At 53.6% G+C, this 21,636-nt stretch overlaps 1 protein-coding gene across 1 annotated transcript in view; it reads right to left on the bottom strand.

The window, feature by feature from the left end:
• Positions 1-645: 645 nt before the first annotated feature.
• LOC131205353 (toll-like receptor Tollo) overlaps positions 646-21,636 on the bottom strand; it is a 33,748-nt gene continuing 12,757 nt past the window's right edge. The window contains exon 2 of the mRNA XM_058197429.1: positions 646-5,348. Within this exon, the coding sequence (XP_058053412.1) occupies positions 808-5,348 (4,541 nt within the window). The 3' untranslated portion in view covers positions 646-807. The remainder of the gene's footprint in view (positions 5,349-21,636) is intronic.

Here is a 21,636-nt window from a genome sequence, read left to right as displayed (position 1 = left end):
ATGACTAAGCACAGCAGAAGAATAAACAATCGAAGATTTGAACCGAAAACCGAGATTTCGCTCCCTGTTTTTGTCCTGGGCTCAGCTTTGTCTTACGTTTCCAAATCGCAGTTCGGGCTTATCAGTCAAAACTTGACCTCTAGCAGCGACGCAACATCTGATTGAAAGAAAGAACACAGAAGCTCTTTCTTAAAGTTCGTGGTTCCCACCGGAATCTGCTGCGCCGTACTTCCTCTTTGTTTCCGTTCGTCAACAACCGGACCCTGCAGAAGAGTTAGCCCAGTGACCCCGACCGATAATCCCGCTGCATAGCGCAGGCGGATAATGGATTCCGACAAACCCCCCGGCTTTTATGCTGTGTTATGCTTCGGCCATCAATCAGCGTGGCGTGTGGAACGAACAACAAAAACTCGGTTATCAAACGGTCGCAGATGACACTCAGGCGGGGCGAAGCTGATGAAGAGGAAGAGCATACGGCACCGACGGGGGTTGTTGTCATCATGGTCCTCTCCGCTTATCAACACCGAACCTTGATTTCTTTCCACGCTCGGCCCCACAAACCGAAACGGCAGCAACACAACACGAGCGGGGGGGTTGACTTTTTGAAATGGTTTTGTTTTTTATTTTGAAAATTCGAAACCTAACCTAAAACTGTATGGGTGTTGTAGCGCGTGTAAGTGTGCGGGGTGTAGGAATACAACATTAGTACGAGAATAAGTTGCTGTTGCTTGTTGTGGGGAAGCTGCCCACTCTTCTTCTATTTACAAAAATCATCCTATCACGCGCATCCTTCTGTCCCACGGGACTCTACACAAAGTATGGCCGATTGCCCGTCTGGTCACCTCCGCCGGCGGGCGGCAGGAGCCGCGAAGAACCGGTGGGGGGAGCCACCGGAAGATGCTGTAGCGGTTGCTGCTTCCCCTGCGGCTGCTGCTGCTGCTGGCCACCGATCGAGGATGACGAGTGGGTCGATTGGTTGTACTGTGACTCCGGGATGGTGGAGTACACGTGGCCCGGAAGGGTTCCGGCTCCACCACCGTAGCCAAGCGGTTGATGGTGGTGTTGCTGCTGCTGCTGCTGCTGTTGCTGATGGTGATGATGGTGATGGTGATGATGATGGGGCATAGTCTGTGGCAGGTGCGGCGAATTGGACTGTGAGGACGGAATGTGCGGACCACCGCCAGAGGTCGCTCCGAGCTGATACGGCACCGTGCCCGGATGCAGCTGATGGTGGTGATGGTGGTGATGAAGATGATGGCCAAGCGGGAACCCTGGGCTTCCTCCCGGGGCTTCGTACTGCGGTGACGAGCCGGCCGTGGAAGGGTCGTCCTCGTCCGTGTGGTAAGTACTGGTCGCCTGACCCTGATGGTGGCTGGTCCGTGGCAGTGGAACCGGATAGGGTTGCTGATGGTGTAGTTGCTGCTGCTGTTGCGGCCCCTGAATGCAGACCTCCGAGTTGAGTCGCTTCGGCCAGGTGGTTGCACTCGGGGCGGATGGTGCGGGTCCCACCATCAGGTTGTTGGTTGGGGCGGGCGTGTAACGGATGTTGATGTTCTTCCGGTGGGCACCCTTCCCCAGTGGGTCACCCTTGCCGAGGTCAGGCATCGCGAACCGAACCTTGTCCCAGAACCGCCGATCGTCCCACGCGATCACGGTGCAGGTCCGGGCCAGGATGTCCATGATCGGATCCATCGACATCATTGCGCCCGGTACGGAGGTGATCAAGATCAGGCGCTGCTTACGCCTCGACGGTCGTATCAACTCCAGGACCGCCTGAAGGGCCGCCCGGAACTCCGGCTGGGACCACTCGAGCTGCAGGAACTTGACGCTGACGAAGAGGATCAGCTTCCGCGAGGCATCCGCCGCCGATTGCATCGAATCGCCCAGGAAGCTGGTGGTGCCGTGTACGTCCCGGTAATGCAGACACATCCCGTACCCGTGGTGCTCCAGTTCCTGTCCGATCGGACCACTAACCAGGTCTGCATCGGCCGCACTATACACGAAGTACGCATCATATAGCTTCTCGCTGTCCTCACAGCGCTCCAGCGCACTCAACGGGTCCTTACACAGCCGCACCCCGTACCGGGCGTGGGCCCACAGGCAAACGTCCTGACGAAAAAGCAGCACCAGCGTCACGAGTAGCACCGTCAGGAGTAGACCCGCCAGGACCGCTATCAGCAGCGGGAGATAGTCGATGAAGTCGTCATCGATGATCGTCCGCTGGACGGTCGGTGTCGCGACCGGAACTCCACTGAGACTTCCGACCGGACGGGATGTCCCTCCTCGAGCCGCTTCACACACCCCGATCGCCTCCACCAAGGGGATGTCACGCTTCGCACACCGCAACTCCCCGAGCGGTGGGTCCGTACGCGACACATTCCGGAACTGCCGGTCAAGCCAATCGATCAACCTGGGCATCGTGTCACACGAACAGTCCAACCGATTGCCCCCACCACCGAGCGTCACACCACTTCCGGTTCCGTCGGCATCCGGCGCAAGTGTCGGCAGGAGCTCCCAAGGTCGCAGCTCCGCGAGCCGATTGTCGTCGAGCGTCAGGACCTCGAGCGATTTCTGGTACACGAACGATTTGTTCCCAATCGCCGAGAGGGCATTCGCGTGAAGGTAAAGTGCCCGCAGATCGCGCAATTGCTCAAACTCCGCCCCGGACAGTACCTCCAGCCCGTTCGACTCCAGGTGGAGTACCTCCAGGGCCGGGATCCCGGCGAACGTTTTGTTGTTGAGCGATTCGATCCGACTCCCGTTCAGGAACAGCGCTTTGAGCTTCTTCTTCCCGATGAACACGTGACTCCCGAGCGCCCCCAGGTTGTTACCGTCCAGATAGATGTCGGTCGCATCCATCGGAATCTTGGCCGGTACGAGCGATAGACCGACGGATCCACAGTCCACAATGTTCGACTCCCAGGCCGTGTCGTGGTAGCAGCTGCACCGATCCGGACACGCCATCTTGCAATCGCACGCGTCAAAGTCACAGCAGTGGCAGGTGGCGAAGCAGTGGCTATCGTACCGGCACAGGAACTCGCTCGCTCGCATCGACATGAGCGGGCGCCTCTGTTCGCCCCGCTCGTGCTCCATCGTGCACTGGACCGTGTCCAGGTCCTTCACCTGCGGGTACTGCCGCAAGTACGCCAGCTCGTTGATGCGCTGCAACCACTCCATGCTGCAATCGCAGTGGATCAGATTGTCCCCGAGGTAGAACTCCGGCAGGACACGCGTATCCGGCATCGGGGTCAGTGCCAGCGAGGCCATCTCGATACGCCGCAATCGATTCCCGTACAGCACCACCTTCACGATGTTCGCCTTGCCGGTGAACGTTTCCGGGGCGATCTCCTCCAGCTCGTTGTTGTTCAGCAGGATCGTCTCGATGTTCTGTGGGAACGAGCTGGCGTTGATCCGGCGCAAGGCGTTGTGCGAAACGTCCAACATCTTGAGCAGGAACCACGTCCCGACGTCGTACCGATTCCCCAGCTCGCTGATGTTGTTTTTGTGGATATCGAGCCACTCGAGCGAGTGCGGATAGTGCGAATAGTCGAACCACGCGATCCGATTGTCCGAGATGTTGAGGTACACCAGCGCCGGGAGTGACGTAAACACACCGCTAATGTCCTCCAGCTCGTTCGCATCCAGCCGGATCGCACGGAGCGTAGGGTTCGAGCTAAACGCCGACTGGTCGATGTGCCGGATACGGTTCGAGGCCAGATTCAGCACGTGGATCGTCGACAGGGCGAAGAACGTATCGCGCGCTATCTCCCGGATCTGATTGTCCACCAGCCGCAGACCCATCAGCTCCTCCAAGCCCTCGAACGACGAGTTGTTGATCTCGCTGATCTGATTCTTGCCCACGTCGAGCGACTGCAGGAACTTCAAACTCTTCATCCCGAGCGGAATCTCCTCCAGCCGGTTATCGTTCAGGCTGAGGTCGTGCAGGTGCGTCAAGTTCTCGAACGCTCGCTCGTGGATATACGCGATCTGATTCGACTCCAGGATCAGCTGGTGCAGCACGTACAGTTCGCTAAAGTGATACGGTTCAATCTGACGTAGCCGATTATGGGACAGGAACAACGCGTGCAGGTTCTTCAGGTCCGCAAACGCCCCATCGGCGATCAGTTCAATCGCGTTGTGCTCCAGGTTCAGGATCTGCAAGCTGTACAGTCCCCGGAACACGTGCTGGTCCACCTTCGAGAGCTGGTTGTGACCGAGGCTGAGCACCACCAGCCGGACCTGGCCCGCGAACGTATCCCGCTTGACCCACACCGACGTCAGCTGGTTGTGTGACAGATCCAGGGTCTCCAGGCGATCGAGTCCCTCGAAGACACCGGGGGCCAGGACCGCCAGTGAATTGTTCTGCAGATACACTTGCCGGATCTTGCGCGATGACACAAACAGTTCCGGTGTCAACGCGGTCAGCTTGTTGTCCGCCAGGTTCAGGACCTCCAGTGTGCCGAGACCCACGAACGCTCGGTCAGCGATCTCCTTCAGTAGGTTGCGCTGTAGGTGAAGGGCGTTCAGGGAGCGCAATGCCGAGAGTCCGTTGTCGGGAAGGAGCGTCAGATCGTTGCCTGATAGATCCAGCACCTCCAGACCCGTGTTGCAGGCCTTCCCGGGAGCCGTCGGACCCTTGCCCCAGTCCGAGAGGCCCAGTTGCGTAAGATCACTCAACCGGTTGCCGGTGAGGTTAAGGGTTCGCAGTTTGTGCAACGGACACAGCACATCGGCCGGCAGGGCCCAGATGTTGCTCTCCGTTAGCTGGAGGTCCTTCAGCTCCGCCAGACCCCGGAAGCTGTTTGGGTGCAGCTCCAGGTTCATCGTCGACCAGTGCACGTTGCGGGTGCTGAGCGAAAGGCTGCGGAGCGCCCGGAGCGTCGAGAAGGCGAGCGCCGGGATGTACTTGATCTTGCAGTGATCGATCGACAGCTGCAGCAGGCCCGGGAAGGACCCGAGAAACAGGCCAGCGCCATTCGCCGACGTGGACGGCGAAGTCGCCAGGGATGAGGACGACCCGGAGGACGAGCCCGCCGAGGACGACGACGAGTCTAAGGAACTTTCGAAGAACAAGATGTCGCTGCACTCGAGCCGCAGCGACTTAATCCTATCAATTTGATAACTACTTAGGTTAGCTAGCAGCCCCTCGGTCCGGCCGATCGTCTTCACCCGGCACGCCAGCTCGTCCGAGCGGCCGCCCTCCTGCGATGGTGCTTCCAGGACCGCGCCGGTCCAGGCGCACGCCTTCGGCAGCTGCTGCTGCTGTTGCCCGGCGGCCTCATCGTGCCGCAGGATGCTCCCCCGACCGCCGTCCACCGACCGGCAGCACCAGGCGCCCAGTAGCAGCGCTAGCGTTAGCAGGTGGACCGTCCGCGACTCCGGCCGTGCTGCCGACGCCAGGGTTGCTGCTGTCGCTGTCTGTCGTGGGCCCGCGTTCCGTTCCTGACACCTCCCCGGTTTGTGCGTCCTTCCGCCCGGAGCGCTGCGAGCCTGCCTGGAGATCGCAGTACGCACAGGATTCACTTTTCACTCTTCCGATCTCCGTCGGTGGTACACTCGCTGAGAGGCCATAATTTCGTTGTGCGTCTCGCACGCAGCACACGCAGGACACGACTTTTCACGGGGTTTTACGCAATTTCCGTTAAACGACGAAAAACACGGGGGTTTAATTGCGAATTTGTTGTCGTTCCTTCTCTCTCTCTCTTTCGCACGAAAGCACGAAGAAGGCACTCTCCTTACGCGGCTTCCGTTGCCGTGGCGACCGTGTTCGCACAACAGGTTACGTAGATGACACACTCTACTGAGTCACTACTACTACTACTGCTCTGCCGCTGGCCGTTCGCATCGCACCACGGACACCCCGGACACTTTTCGTTTATTTTTCCTTCACTCCTTTACACGGCCTTTTAATGGATGGCGGTTTCGTGCGGTTTCATTCACCGCTGGCGACCGTGACTGGTGGGTGCCCCCCCTCGAGGGACACGGCCGAACGCACGCACATCACACACGCGGTGGCACTGCACCCCGTTACGCAGCGATCGGTTGCGGCGTTTTTAAAAATAATCACCAAACACACAGTCACCTCACGCACACCAATACGTGGCACACAACGCACACCAGAGCAGAGCGGCACAATTCGGTTAACAATCGAGCAGCGCAAAGAGGAACATGGCAAACGATGATGATGATGATGGCGATGAAACCCTTCGTTGATGGCGGCCGGTTACAAACGGTTCTTTCGAGGGGCCCCCGGCACACACAAAGAGAGACGGCACGGCACGCACGACTTTCACGGCAGCAGCAGAGAGGAATCGTTAAACAGCACGACGGAACTCCGGCACTCGGCGGGCGGCGTGCATAACGGGTTATGCGGCGTGCGTGCTCGCGGCGGCGGTTATTTTTGAACTGACCTCGCGACTCGTTTGAACGTTTTCACGATCTCCGGAGCACGATTTTGTTGGTGTTCATTTTCCCCTCCACGATGGCGCCGTTCACCCGAACTTCCGGCTCCGGCTCCGATGCTCGTGAATGAACGAGCAAATGAATGACGGCGTTTTTATGCTCTCTTTATGCTCTCTTTATGCTCTCTTTATGCTCGTATGCTCGAAATGGAGTAAAAATAAAACAGGCGGACGAAAGCGGGGAATGGCTAATCCATCCCGTTCCCGGTGCGTTCCCGATAAATCATATGTTTTCCGGAGCGCCGCCCGAGAGGTTTCGTGAGAATCAGTTCGGTGCCCTTTTTTGAAGTTGGTGGCAAAATGCTGTGTTATTTATGCTTTCTTAGAACAAAGTAAAAATGAACAGAACAAAGACTAAACCACAATAAAGAGGGCCTGCAGTTATCTTATAGAGTTAGAGTTATCTTATCGATTTTGTTCAGAATAATGCGTAATTCGCAGGGATGAAAATTCGACATTCGATTATCTCATTCGATTACCTCAACGATATTACTCAAATCAGAATGCTTTGCTGGGGGGGCTAAATGTGACAAAAGATACTGGTAATACGCATTAATTTTGATCATTCTGAAATAATTTGATAAACCCTATCCTGTGGGTCAATAAGCATGTAAGCTGTACATCTTACGAAGGACTATTAAATGCTCCCATTACATTAAAAAAATATATCAAATAAATAAATAAATAAATAAACAAATAAAAAAATTAAAAAGATGAAATAACTTCAAATAAATAAGTGAAAGGCAAACAGCATTTTCTTCTAGAGTAAAACAAAGTGTAGTTTGAAATGGAAAATGCTGAAAAATTCTTCAAAGAGATGTTGAAAGTTTCGAGTCTTGTTTTAACTACTTAATGACCCATTGAGCAAAGAAACATGGCGGTTAATTTATCTTTTCTCATCAACAGTCATCGGCCAAACCGCTCCTAGGTCCCGACGCTTGGGCGAGTGCTTTACCCATCTCACCATGCACTTCAGCTGCATGGACTGCAATTTGCTACCAAGGATACTCATTTACACCTCTACCAAACAAGGCCCCACACAGCCCCAGCTAGGGCTGCCAGAACCTGATAAGCGAAGTTAGGAAACTCTTCCCCCTGTTCGGAACGCAACTAAGTAAAGTCCTATCCTTCACTTGGCTTCTGGCAGAGCGGCAGAAGTTAGTAGACACGAGTAGCACACCACTTCGAAACTTGCAATGCGTCAAAAAACTTTCCGCACGGCCTTCGAATGTAACCGACACCCACCGGGCCGGGGCCGCAACACGGACGACGTGCGCCAGTCGAGAAACCTTCAATTTCGCGGACACAACTTCGCGTCCGCTGACACCAACAACCCGGGTTCTTTTCCCTTCTGTTTTCGATGCACTACGACACTGCAGCGATGCACTTTCGCTGCAAGCAAGTTGAGTTGGTCAAAGTATTTGCGGGACGCCTTGCGTGCGTCGGTTCGTTGTTGGCAAACCCGGCGCCCGGCTTCTAGTTGAGCCATCCGTTTTCCGGGACAACTCCCGGGCTCTCCCGTGTGGCCCATTAGCCGGCGCCGGGGCGAAATTAAGACGAATGGACGACGAATTTGTGGTCCACCTCTCGTGTGGACCGGGAAATAAAAGTCCCGAAACAACAGCGAAGGCACCGGAAACAGGGGCGTCGGATGAAAGCCGTTCGATGCGATATGCAACCGGAAGTTCCGGTACGGTAGAAAGTAGGGAACCGCTCACGGAGGGGACCGTTATCTATTTGATCGATGTTTTGGCAGCCGTCCCTAATGTAATCGGATATGTTGCGCGTCCGCACCGTTGGGAGTGGATGTTTTTGCGCGATTTCCACCCGGGCTGCGTCGTCAATATCTGCCCGTCAAGAACCAAGCTTCCCAGGGCGGTCGAGGAGCGCTCCGCAACAGGGAGAGTATTGTTTGAAAACAATTTTACGACAATATTTTGCCTTTGGGGAGTAAAGCCAGCCGTTCCACTTTAGACTTGTTTCCTTTTTTTTGTTGCGTGCCGCGAACCGCGCAAAAACCGCGCGAAACTTTACTTGGGTGGCGAGCGATCCGTTTTTTACGACGACGACAGCGCTCTCCGCGGCCAGAAAGTGTGTGGTGGTGGTGGTGCCAGAAAGAACGGCAACAATAAAACAGCAAGCCATGACTGTTTGTTACATTGGGAGCTGCGCAGTCGGCGATGCAGTTGCTCCCCGCCGGTGCACCGCTTAATCCATTAGCCGCTTTGCTTTGTGACACTCTCGGGGCCGCACGAAATAAAAAGGAACTATTTATGCATCGGACCTTCATTCATTAAACGCGCTGCGGATTTGTGCTGCGTCGCGTCGCGGTTGGTCCGTTGGACCTCTTTTTTTTGTCCGGGCGCTCCTTCAGTTACCTTCGTTTGCCGCGGACTGCGCCGTTAAATGTTTAGACTTAATGAAGGTTTAGATTTTATTTTTCCCGCTGCCTTTGCGGTGACCGGTTTGACGGTTTTATTTGTGCCATTCTTGCAACTAAATGGCTTCAACTTCAGCAACTTTGTTTTTGCAAGCCATAATAAATGATTTCCTAACCTCTCAGAGACTCAGCGCTGGAACACACCGAGAGTTAGAAAGTAGGCGCCGCAAATGAACAACAAATCCATGGGCGAACAAGTAACAGTAAATGTCTAATGAAAAACAAGATAAAGCACCATCGGTTTGCTGCCATTTCGCAAACGCAAAGCGGACAACGTGTTACATGCATTGCTTCATCATCCGGCGACCGCTTTCGAAACAAACAGCAGAAAGTGTAAAAACAGAATTAGAATAAGTTGCAGACGAACAACCAAACAACATAGAATCGGACCCAAAACATCACGACGAGGACCCCCGTTCTATCCGCTAAAAAGAGGTGCCCATCAGGAGCGACCTTAACCTCCGTCTCATAAATCGAACTGATTTGTTACTTCCTCGATAGTCCTTAAGAGCAGCACCCCGATGATCAACCGCGGTGGCCCATCCAGGTTTTTCTACGAATTTCTGCGCCGCTACCTAGAATTGCCGAGTGTCACTAATCCCAAACCCCCGTTCCCGCGCTCGGTAACTGGATACGTTGCGCCAAGAGTTGCATTACCGTGTGCGTACATGGGTCTGGTCCTCGAGAATTTCTCACTCGACCCAGCCGTTCGCACCCAGTTCGCTGCTGGAACAACCGACACCGCCCGGTGAGTGTTGCGAAAATCGAAACACAATTTATGCAACGGCATAACACCGATACGTGTCGGGTCACCGAAGGTGAGCTAGGCTCCGGGCTGGGCCAGGATGCTGCTGCTGCTGTCGCTGGTGGTTAGTAAATCATCGCAGAATTCCTTCGCGGCACACGCGGAATGAACGGAAGCAAACCGCGGCCCTGGACAGAGCGGTCCACGGCCATCGGTTCGCCCTCGCCATGCTCGCTCTGCCCCCCACCGAGGAATTCCCGTGGGTCTCTCCTGTGGAGGTGTTCGGTGCGTCATTCGCGATCTCGAGAACTTGAGGGAAGCGCGCTAACCTTTGGCCGCCGAGAACGACTAAGAAAGTAACAGAAAGAGAGAGAGAGAGAGAGAGAGAGGGAGAGCAAACAATCGTAAAGTTTAACGATTTCAAAACACCATTAAACCATAACTGCTGCCCTCTGCTGGTGGTGGACCCGAACCCGTGGCTATTTCTGAAACGGGCCCATTTGGAGGCGCGCGTAACCGTGTTGCCGCTGTTTTCGGTTTCGATTCCTGACGGCGGTCCTGTCCTGGGAACGACCGGAGTATATGGAGTGCTGGAAAAAAATCAACAACCTTTGGGATGGATAGGTGGAAATGTAAAGTACCGAATAAGAATATTAAACATGTTTGTGCATTTTACGAAAGTTTCTTTTTGTCTTGGGTTGTGTTTATAAAATTACTTCATGATGATCTTTCTATGAAAAATAAGGTTAATTGAAAAAGATACGAACAATTTTGAAACGATCATGTACGGATCAGACACGCCCTTCCGCACATTACCCCACAATACAATTAGGCAATTAGAAAAACAATCGCAGCCACTCTAAACATTATCATTGCCACATCAGAGCCATGTTAACATAACTTTCCGTTCCGCTACGCTCCGATCGCTTATCGGGGCTCCGAGCTCCGAAAGAGTTGGAGAATTATGTCCAAAAAAGGGGTGACCATACCTGCATTCTCCGGTGATTGATCTTGATACGCACACGATCGCGGTCCGTTCCGCGGTCATAAAAGCTCATATAGATACGCACACGATCGCGGTCCGTTCCGCGGTCATAAAAGCCCATATAGAGGCCTGGATCAGGGAGAGGATCGTTACTCGAAAATCGTTGACCCAGGGACACACGGTAACGGTCCTTCGCCCTCCGCGGCAGCTGTCAGTCCGTGGCGACGCAAGGCGACCTTAATTTTCTGCCGCTGGCCAGCACGCAGATGATGTCACAGGACCCCCTAGGCCTAGCAGGCAACAGCCGGGGGTGGTGACAGCTACAGCAACAACCACGACAGCGAACCCCAAAAACCACAACGCCGAAAAGCGGTTCTCGGCAGTAACGACAGTTACGAGACCGCGGCGGCACTCCAGAACCTTCACGCAGTAAAGCACGCGGAGAACCACAACAGCTTTTTAAGTACCCTCAATTAAAAATTCTCCCTCTCTCTCTCTCTCTCTGTTATGCCCGTGACACTGTGTGCCGGGGTGGTGCTTGGTCCGGTTCGTTTCCCACAAAAAGTTGGGACCTCCAAAAGGAGACCACGTTGCCACGGTCGGTCGGAGCTTAAACACGTCGCTCGCTCATGAATCACAATTAATAGTGATTAGGAGAGAATGGGCCACAACGAGGTAGAAAAAACGCACACAGAGACACCTCGGGACCCTCGGGAGTTCTAAGTCGGGTAGACACATAAAACACACGGCCCGAAAACCCGACCAAACCACGGTGACAACGTGGCCGTGCGGCTCCGTTAAACTCTGGTCGCGTCCTCCCGATCCGTGTCTGTGGCTACAAATTGTTGCTCGCCGTGTTTTGCAGCCCCACGAAGCTGCTGCCCCCCCAACCTTCTAACTCTAAACTGTCAAACACCCCGACGACGATCGGTGGGCAGACCTCCGATCGCCACGATTTCCGAGAGCGCCCTTCACGCGGCGGCCCAAACTCCATGGCCAAGCCGTGAATCTAGGGACCGCGAAGCTAATTATAATAATATTAGGGTGCATTACCCACCGATGTTCGGATGGGGGGAAAAAAAATCTATTACGCCAGCCGAGGAACGTGGCCCATTACGGCACACGTGTGATGTGACCATAATGTGGTGCGCGCCTCTGAACCACGAGCGCAAGGGAAATCGAGCCACCGAGCCGCGGTCCGAACCATGATTCCGGGGAACCGTCCACCGTACTGTTTCGAGTACTGATTCCGATTCTTGAAGCGCGCCCTTCAGTTTTGAGAGAGAAATTAAAAATGGAAAACATATCGTAAACCAAAGAAAAAAAACCCGCGACCCGAAACGATCGAGAGAAGGCCCCTCGGGGACCGCGGGGCCGGGAGTGCATGCGTGCATGAAATTTTCTTATGATTTGTGGCGTGCCCGTGCGGATAGGTAGCCAACTCCGAGCGGACTACGGCAGCTGCTCACCGAGCCCAGCTAAGGAAGGGGAATCGCACACGGCAGACCCGCTTATTTTAAGGGCTACAATTAATTGTTTGGGAAAGAGTTCTAGGACCCTCGAAGGAACCGCAGTAGATTTGCATCTATTTCAGTTTCTTTCGGTTCGGTCTCCTTTCAAGGTTCCGTGCACCGTCAAAAAACCGTTCGGGAGGCGTGCGTATGTGAATTATGACCCAAGCCGGTGTCTGTCGAGACGAGACGTCGACGCTCTTCTTCTTCTGCGTCGGCCGCAGGAATTTGTCGGCCCCTCAGTTCGGCTGAGTGGGGAACGTGGTTGGCGCGCGCACAAAACAATGTAACTACTAATGCTGGCGCATAAATCGTGCGGCGGAACATAACCCGAAACGGATCACTAAATAAATGCCACTAAATAAATGCCGCCAGCGGTGCTCGCAAAACCGATCGTAAAAGCGATATTAATAAAGCACCGCCGCTGCTACGGTGGTCCCTTACAAAAAGGAGACACTGAGAGAGAGAGCGAAGCGAATGGTAGAAAGAGAAAGAGAAGCGTGCCCGATGACAGGTGTCACATTCGGACCGGCCGGGCCAGTGAGCAGTAAATCAGGGACCATATGTTAACCTGTGATTTTCGTATGTCTTGCTAATCTCATTAATGTGGCGTAAATCGCTCGAAAAGGGCGAAAAATTCCTCAAAAAACAGATAAAATGCGTGCTACAAAGTGGAAGACCAACGAAACGGCTGACCGTAGCCAATCGAAGCCGAAACAAGCGCCAAGCCCATTAGAATGTGGGGCGTCCAGAGAGTGTCAAGTCCCGATCGGCGGGAACGGCCATCGACCATCGTCGAGTCGGTCTCTGTGGTCGGCCGAGGGAAAACCGCAGTATCAATCACCTTGAGATGATGATAATTTTTCGCATCGCGGTCGGACGCACGACCCCCGGACGCTCCGGGAACGTGATTCTCACACAACGAGCCGAGCCCGCACCGATAATGGCGCACACAGGACGTGGGAACGCCGCGATGTCTTCTTCTTCTGCGGGCCCTTGTTCGGGCGAGGACTGAGCTAAGAAACGATGCTCACCTCACACCGGATCGTTTTGTTGGTTTTCGCCGCCACCGCGCCAGGGAGGCCACACCGAGAGCCCTGGCTGGACGTGATGGACATCCGCAGGTCGAGGGCGAAAGAGAGAGAGAGAGAGAGAGATGTCGAGCAAACAGCTCACGACGACGACGATGGCCACTCAAACTCACTCAAACCGCGAGCCGCCCTGAGCCGCGAGCTTCAGAATGCGCGCGATCGCGATTTAAAACGGGTGACCGTGTCAAGGACCGGGCCAAGGGGTTGGTGCCCCACTCGCCCTCCCCTCGCGGGCGGTATGTCTTCGCTTTCCGCCCGACGATTTTACGATCGCCGCGCGAGCGCGCCGCGTACACCTTTTGGGTGGTCTGCTCCCCGGCCCGGCCCGGCCGGCCCGGCTGGATGCTGGATGATGGGGGCCCTCGTCGTCCTGGGGGCCTCTCGACTTCTTCGACTCGACTGTGTTTGGTTTGTGTTTTGTTTCGTTTGTTCTGCCTCTACCGTACCTTCCGGGGAAGGGTTGCGTCGAATTTCGCTCCGTTTTTCTCCGTTCTGTTTTTTTTCGCTTCTTTTCGTTTGCTTTCGCTTCCCTGTTTCTCTCTCTCTCTCTCTCCTTGATCGTTTCATTTTCAGGTTTCATTTATTCGCCCTTCGTTTTCTAGCTTTTCCCTTCGGTCGGGTCGGCCCGTTGTTCCTCGGACCTTATTACCGTCGCGCGGCAGACGGGTTGCTGCGTCTTGTGGCCACGGGTTCTTGGGCCCGCAGCTCCAGCGGGTCTGCGCAGATCGATTTCTCCCGGCTGACGCCGGGGTCCCGGGGCCCGAAACGAACGACGCGAAAGGAAAGACCCTCAGAAGAAGAAGCCAACCAGAGCCGAAGCGAACAATTTGTAAAGCGCATAATTTATCGCAAGACATTTGTTCTGGCCGTAAGTGTTTCGGCCTGGCGAACCCCACCGGACGGGGAAGGGTGCGCGGTGGTACTGTCCCCCGGAAGGCCGCCGCCTTCGTGGCCGGAGCCGTTGTCCGCCGCCGTCTGCCGTGAAAAATCTTCCGGCAAATTAAACTTTGCCTCTTCCAATCAACATCGACCGAGCGGCCAGGCATTAGAGATTAGAGCGGGGCTGGCCACGGCGAGGAGAATTATGGCGGCCGAATATCAACAAGTTGATCGAGCGCGAAACCCGCCGGGGGGAAACGGCGCGACCGAAAGTCCGAAATCTCTGTGTCCGACGTCGAAAGACGATCAATTATGTTGGCGGCGGCGGCGGCGGCGGCGGCGGCGGCGGCGGCGGCCGCGGGTGCTGTCTTTGCTTCTTCTGCCGGCGTGCTACTTTTGTCAGCGAGCGAGCGAAAGGGGGCCGAAAGAGGGGCTTCGGAGTGTTCATCCCGTCCGAAGCCCGGGCGGATGAGCCGCGAAATATGGGATATTATTATGAATGAGTAATGGCCGGCGATCGTAAACAATATGTCATAACTATCACGGAAAACGGGGATCGTAACTATAGGGATCGGTGAGCAGATGGGCGGCCGTGGTTAAATTATCTGTTCCACTTAATGGCTAATCGTTCTAATGAAAACTCATTTCGCTGCACAAACAAGTTGTCTGCTTGTTGTGCCAATTGCGATTGCGAGTTCGAGGGACGTGGATTTGTTTTTATTGCCTCTTCAGCTCATTATTTGTATGCCGATTCTTTGAGTTTGGGCAATTTTGTTCCCTTTCTGTACATTTGAAGTTTTATTAGGCAACCTTTTTGGTTTCTTTTAGCGATTTGAGAGATTTTCTACTAGACTGATTTAACTTGTAGCATTAACCCTGCCAACAAGACGATTTTTTGTTTATTCCTTTGTTGTTTGATTTTATTATCTATTCGTGAGCTCTTCTTTTTCACATGTATTGCTCTAGTTTCCTTCATCTTTTAGTTTTAATAATGAATCATGCAAATTTGCGAAATTTACGCAACTTTTGTCCCTTCTTGTCAATTATTTCTTTTTAGTTTGGGCCCAATTCGTTCTCTTCGTCGCACGTTTAAACGCATCAATCAATCAATTAAAGCCCCCGATTCAATCCAGCGTTATCAACGCTTGCAACGTACCTGACCCATAAACTCATCCCTTTCGGAATGCACCCAAAAGATTGTCTCGGCCCATAATCTACATTCCACCGGTGACAAGATGCCGGCCGGTGTAAGTTCCAATGCCACTGCCGCACATTGGCACGTAACGAGCGGGCATGTAAATTCCATCGTTCGCTACTTCCTGTCCATGTCTCGTCCCAAAGGGTTTGCAATGTCACAACGGCCAACGAATTCCACTGCCGGTCGGGGCCGGAAAACGGGACTCCGAAATATTGTTGTCCAATCAATTCACCCCGGAATGCTGGCCGGCTCGCCGTTTGACAGCGTTTTTGACAGCGCACATCATCAGGCGCCCCACGTCTCAGCAACCACAGCCGCGGAATCGCGCTAAACAATGCGGGCAACCGAGCACATAAGGTAGGTTGTTACAGCATTGCAAACGAAGCCAACATAATGGGGATCCGGCTAAGCCCAAGGGTTCCGCGGCCGCGACGATGCACCCGGAACGGGAGCAAGCCGTCTGTCGGTGTGCAAAAGTCAAGTGCATTGTTATCATTTGTGCATTGCTTCAAAGAAAACCCCATTCAACCGCTCTCTGTCTTTCTTTCTCTGTCTCTCTCTCTCTCACTCGGTGCTTTGAATGTTTCCTTCTGCTGCCTGCAATCAGCGCCCGTCTGCGATGGTAAGTAAGGGTTGATAAAATATTAAAATCAGTGCGCGGAGTGCCCTGCATATCCGGAAGCAGCTTTGGTCGGACGGCCGGAAAGAGGGGGCGGGGACCGTAAGTTGGTGCTCCCCTAGCGCCTAGGAGTTTTCCGGCGAGCGGAACTCGAGGAAAGAATGCCTTCCCCCTGCGCTATTTACCTTTTCTGCCTCTCCGCTCGAATCCGCATCCGCTTGCGCGCCATTTGCACCTTTTGTAACCATTTGCCACCCAATCCCACCCGCAAACAACCCCTACCCACCCCGCCCTAGTCCGAGGGCCTGGAGCCGAGAAATGTAGAACATTCCGGATTCATGCATTTTTCATTTCACTGTCTTCATTTTTCTTCTGCTGCCCGGCCCGGGGATCTTCCTTCGACGCGGGTTTCCTTGGCATTAATGGCATACTTGGACTACTCGCCCACCCTGTCCAGGGTGCCCTGCTTCACCCCTGGGCCCCAAGAATTATGATGGTGGATGGCGTGGAAAAGGTGGAAATACTCCCTGCGCTCGCACGGCACAGCAACAAGTCTTGGACTTGGTCGGGACTCTCCGGGCACATTTTTCATCATCCCGCGCGCACTCGGCCATTATGCCATTTGCAACCTCGGAAGCAAGGCTTGGGCGCACACCGTCTTCGTGGAAAACGGACCTCCAGTCGGAGTCGGTCGGAGTGTGATTTTTCGCGCAAGAAACTGCCCGCTTTTTGTCAGTGGACCAATCCGATTGGACAGTGGCGGGCACACAGAAATCACTTTTCTCGGCAGCATGTCCCTTGCAGCATGACCCTTTGCCGGCCTCCCCCTCCCGTGCCCCCGGGAATGCACCGGAATTCCGATTATTTTCTCCAATTTCCTACCGTGCCGTGGCACTCTTCAACGGTGACTTCCTTCGCTGGATCCCGGTTTTTCACCACCGTGTTTTGATTTCACTTCTTTAGCCCGTCTCACGGCCGGCAAGGAAGTGCTGGTGACCGAGCGGGGCCGATTTTGCCTAGGGTTGTTTCTATTTTTCATATTTTTATTACACGACACGAACAAGTAAACACATTCCACAGCCGGCGACGGACGCTGCTCGGACGCTTCCGGGCGTCCGTTGTTGTTATTGCAACGGCCGGGAAGGTGGAATTTCGGAAATGTTCAGTATCATCATAAATATTTCAACCGGACCCCGGGGACCAAAAGCCGGAAAAACACAAGGCGGAAAGGAAACCCCGGCCTAGGTGGGCCCGGCCCAAACAAATGGTTCCGGAGGTTTTCCAGTGGAGAAAAACGGGACCGCCCCAGTCTCGGAGACCTGGTAAATAATATTCGATTTCCAGAACTCGCCTCCTGATCGGGCAGCGAAGTACTAATGCCCAAAGGCCAAAGAAGAAAGCAAAAGTCTCCGATTCTTAAATTACGTCACCAGACCACCGAGTCCACCCAGTGGCAGCAGGGACCGGGGAGTTTCCCGGGCCCCGCCAAAGGCTACAGTGCAGAGTGAACGTCGAAACAGGAAATAAATTTTCTCCACTGTGTTTGCTTACACTCCACTTCGGCCACGCGCACCACACAGAGTTGTCCAAGAAGCCGGGAAGGTTAAACAACCGTTTTCCTGTAGCAATGGAACAGAGCGGCCCCGAGCGACGGAGAACCGAACGGAAGGATGAAGCCGGATGGCCGGTTTATCGATGAAACAAATAATATGCCCAAAGTTGGACGCATTTTCCAGTGGCAGACACAGAGTACCGTCAACTTACGGACGGAAGTTTTAGAAGCGGAGTTTAGTTGAAAAATGTTTGTTCGAGTGGCCCGAACAGACCGAATTATGATCCGGCGCAGTCCACCAGTAAACAACCGGCCCCGATGTTTAAAGATTTACTCCGATACTCAGAGGGGTCCACATTGCCGCCCGCACCACCGATCGAGTCCTGCGTGCGTGAGCTCCGTATTTTAATTGTTTCGTGCAAATTTATTAACCCGCACGCATTTATTTTGTGTTTCAGAAGGACACACTCGGACATACGAAAATAAAAACGAACCCAAACCCTGTCCTGGTTTGTGTTCCTTTGCCCGCTCGGTGCACCATATTTCAATCCATAAAATAGATTAATTGATGGGCTCCGGTTCGTGGAGGCCTGTCCCGAAAACTGGGTCCTGTGCCTTCGGAGGTCCCGAGTGCCGAGGCCCAGTGTCCGGTTGATTGCATCAACCAGGAAACGGCAACCCGAAGTGCTGGTGCACCGGAACTGCACCTAACACGCTACTGCACCGCAGCAGCCACCGGGATGAATGATTCTCAAATTTACAACCGCCGTGCACTGGCTGGATGCGATGGGACGGCGCTGGGTGGGCCATAAATTGAGTTGCAAAGTAATTAAATAAACTTTCATCTCAGCTCAACTGGTAAATGAAATAAAACTTACAATTTATTTACCACCTTACTATGTATCTCCATTAGCAGCTCTCGCGGCCGACCTCTCCCGGTGGCGGATATGATGCGCCGGATGCGCCCCACCGGCATGCACCAAACTGGCGCCCCCCGGGTTGGAGGCGATTCCGGATTCCGGACGATGCAGCGGACGATGAGCTTTTCCCTTGCTGCGAGCGAATGCGACTCCCGAACCCGGCACGGGGATGGGTGCATCGACTCGTGATGGGTCGTGGCAACATAGCAGCACAAAACATGACTCCGGCCACACACCCGACGGGAGGCCCGGGGCCCGATGTCGACGCTCTCTGTCGGCTGTCTTCACGGCTCATCCCCGTTTTGTCGGCAAATCGGTTCTGAGCTACTGGTTCCTAGTGATGTGTAAATTATATCACTTGCCCCTCGGTCCCGGCCCGGCCTGGGCGGCCTGGGCGGCCGGCAGAGCGGACCACGACACACCGGCTCCGATGCACGGTCGCTGCACGAACAGACAGCAACCCGCCCATCCTAGCGGAGAGCATGATGAAGAGGTTGTCTCGTCTAAGCAAGCATCGACGCTGACGATGCTTCTTGCATGGGCTGCTGCGATGATGCCCCAGCATGGCGAGCCGTGAATGTGCGTTAAATTGTTTCGCTTTCTTGCTCCGGAGCCACCGGAACGATGTCACGTCGATCGATCCCCAAATTAAGCGTGTAATACCAGCCTTTCCTTTCAAGTGAGTCGGGCCGGGGGAGGGAACTGTGTGCCGGGTTTGTCCTGTCGAAATTGCGATGCATGGCGCTTGATGAAGGCCGTTGTTCCGCATAAAGTGCAACACATTTTCGCATGGCCATCGCATATGTTAGAAATTGGCAGGGCTCTAGAACAGCTGTTGATGTGCTGCTATTGTTTTCGCGCTACGAATTTTCTTTTGAACCTCTTTTGAACGCCAATGTGTTGTTCGTTTTATTATTAAACTATTAGCAAGCTACTGTTGGTGGAAAAGTGCAACATAAATATTAAGAGTATTAAAAATAGAGTAAAAACAACTTAACGAATGCGAGAAGTTCCAGTAAGAATGGTTGCATGGCTAGAATCAATCCGCAATGTGAGGTAATAATTTATTTTAATTATTTTTATTCCCGTATTTTCAAACACTTGGTTGTTAAAAATCTGCAAAAATGTCCTTGTATGTAGTTGTTAACCTATTGCACCAATATACGACCCATATTTCTCCAGCGGTAAGTGCATTAGATGGTTCAATTAATTAAAACCACCCAAATATTTGAATAAACCTTTCAATCAAAATTTCTGATTTTTTAAATAATTGCTTCCAAGGACACTCACAGGTCCTGTGCATCAATAATCCACCGGTGAGCAATCGTTTTAAAAGCCACCGAGTCCTTACGCGTAATTAAATGTACCGTTCCAGTAACACCTGCACCACCTCAAATTAGAGTGGCCCCCGTGTTGTAGAGGCCACCAATTTTATTTGGCCGATCGGTGGTGGTTAAAATGGCTGAAATAGCGCCCTCCACTGACACCCGTTGCCGACGTCATCGTAAAGCCGCTAAGAAAATGCCACTTTTACCCGGTGGCATACCGGAAGCCACCATTTGGCCACCGGTAAACTCTACCGGTTTTCCGATACCCATCGATCGATAATGCCCAGCGCAGTTGGAAAAAAGAAGGAATCGAAACACGTCAAACATCGTCCGGGCCTTACTGCCGGGGGTTCTGCGGTACCTTCCGGGTCCGGGTGCGCCCTTCCAGCGGGTTGGGTCATAAACTTGCCAATTTTTTCGCCTTCACCAAATAAATAGAGCCCTTTCAATTTTGCGCAGCGCAAACGAGCGCCGAGGCCGGGGTTCAGTTACAGCGGGCTCGGATTCACCGCTTGGTTTGGTTGCTAACCCTAACCCCTGAACCTTACCGCCCAGTCCAGACCGGCCCGGCCCGGCCAGACCCCGGTGCGATCCTTGACGTACTAAACGATGAGGTTCGGAGTCCGGGCCAGGAATTAATTATTCATTTGAGTAAATTTATCAAACCGATCTTCACCGACCGGGCGGGCCGCCGTATATCGAACCGGGGCCGAACCCGGGCGAAGGATGATGGTCGGGTTTTACGGCATCAGTCTTTGCGGTCCAGAGTCCAGAGTCCTTGCAGCAGTGTGCAGTGCTATCCGGGAGTCGGGAGTTTTCCGGTGTTTTATTTTGCTCCCACTGCCCGGAATGGGTCAATTACATTTGCACCGTGCGGACCCCATCGCAAGCGGTACAGTTTGGTTTATGATTGCAAACAACGTTAGTTTGGTTGGTTAGTGTCCGCTTCCTTTCAATTATATTAAGAAACCCGGCACCCCGAATGCCCGGCCACTAATCAGTTCAACCGAGCTCGCTCACCAAGATAGGATCGCTTCCGGTGTCTGTTGGAACTGAATTCTCGCTTCCAAAATAACTCGCACACAGGCGATTGACACTCTGGCCTGGACCACCCGAAAGGACTCGGTCCGGTCAGGCTCATTTATTAACGTCAATAAATTATCCCAAACCACCCCACGCCCGGTCGGAAGTCGGGCACACAAAAATAGACCGATTAAGCGGTGATGGATAGCGATTGACCTACTTCCGACCCGCTCCACTGGGTAACCATTGCTGCCCGGGGCTCCATTATTCCACCGCGTCGAAGACGGAAGTGGATCCTTCACATGTGACCCGACCCGGCAGAAGATTATTAAGCAGAAACGCTCTCGTAACACTTTCGAAGAAAAAGTGGAAGGACGAATTTTATGCCGGCCATTTTGTTTCTGTCCGGCCGCCAAAATTCACCACGCAATTTGCTTCCGGTCCAGCGGGAACCAACGCCAGCGCTTTGTGATGGGCTTTGTGGTGGCACCAAATCGATTAAACCATAACCATCGGATCGGAGTGCCGTTTGCCACAAAAAACATTTTCAACCCGTTCCCCGGGTTTGGGTCGCTCAAAGTCATCAAAGTGCAATTTAATCCCCCGGGCGGGGCGAAAGGATATCGATGTAAGTGAGTTTCCGGTCCGTCGGAGCGGGCGAAGAAAAAAACGGCGAATCGCTTCCTAACAAGACACAGACTTTCACACATCTTGTGTCCAAACTTTACGCCATATTTTACGCCCATAAATTGTGCCACCCACCCACCCGTTTTATGCTTTTCACCCCATCCACCATCCGGCCTCTGGTCTGGAGACTTGGTGGCGTCAACAGTTTCAAGTTTCGCATATCATTTTAACCCCGTTTAGGGCCGCTCCAGCGATCG

This window comes from Anopheles bellator, chromosome 1 (genome assembly GCF_943735745.2).
Source record: "Anopheles bellator chromosome 1, idAnoBellAS_SP24_06.2, whole genome shotgun sequence".
In the NCBI taxonomy this organism is placed as follows: Eukaryota; Metazoa; Arthropoda; class Insecta; order Diptera; family Culicidae; genus Anopheles; species Anopheles bellator.
This window is presented reverse-complemented; position numbering and strand designations above follow the sequence as displayed.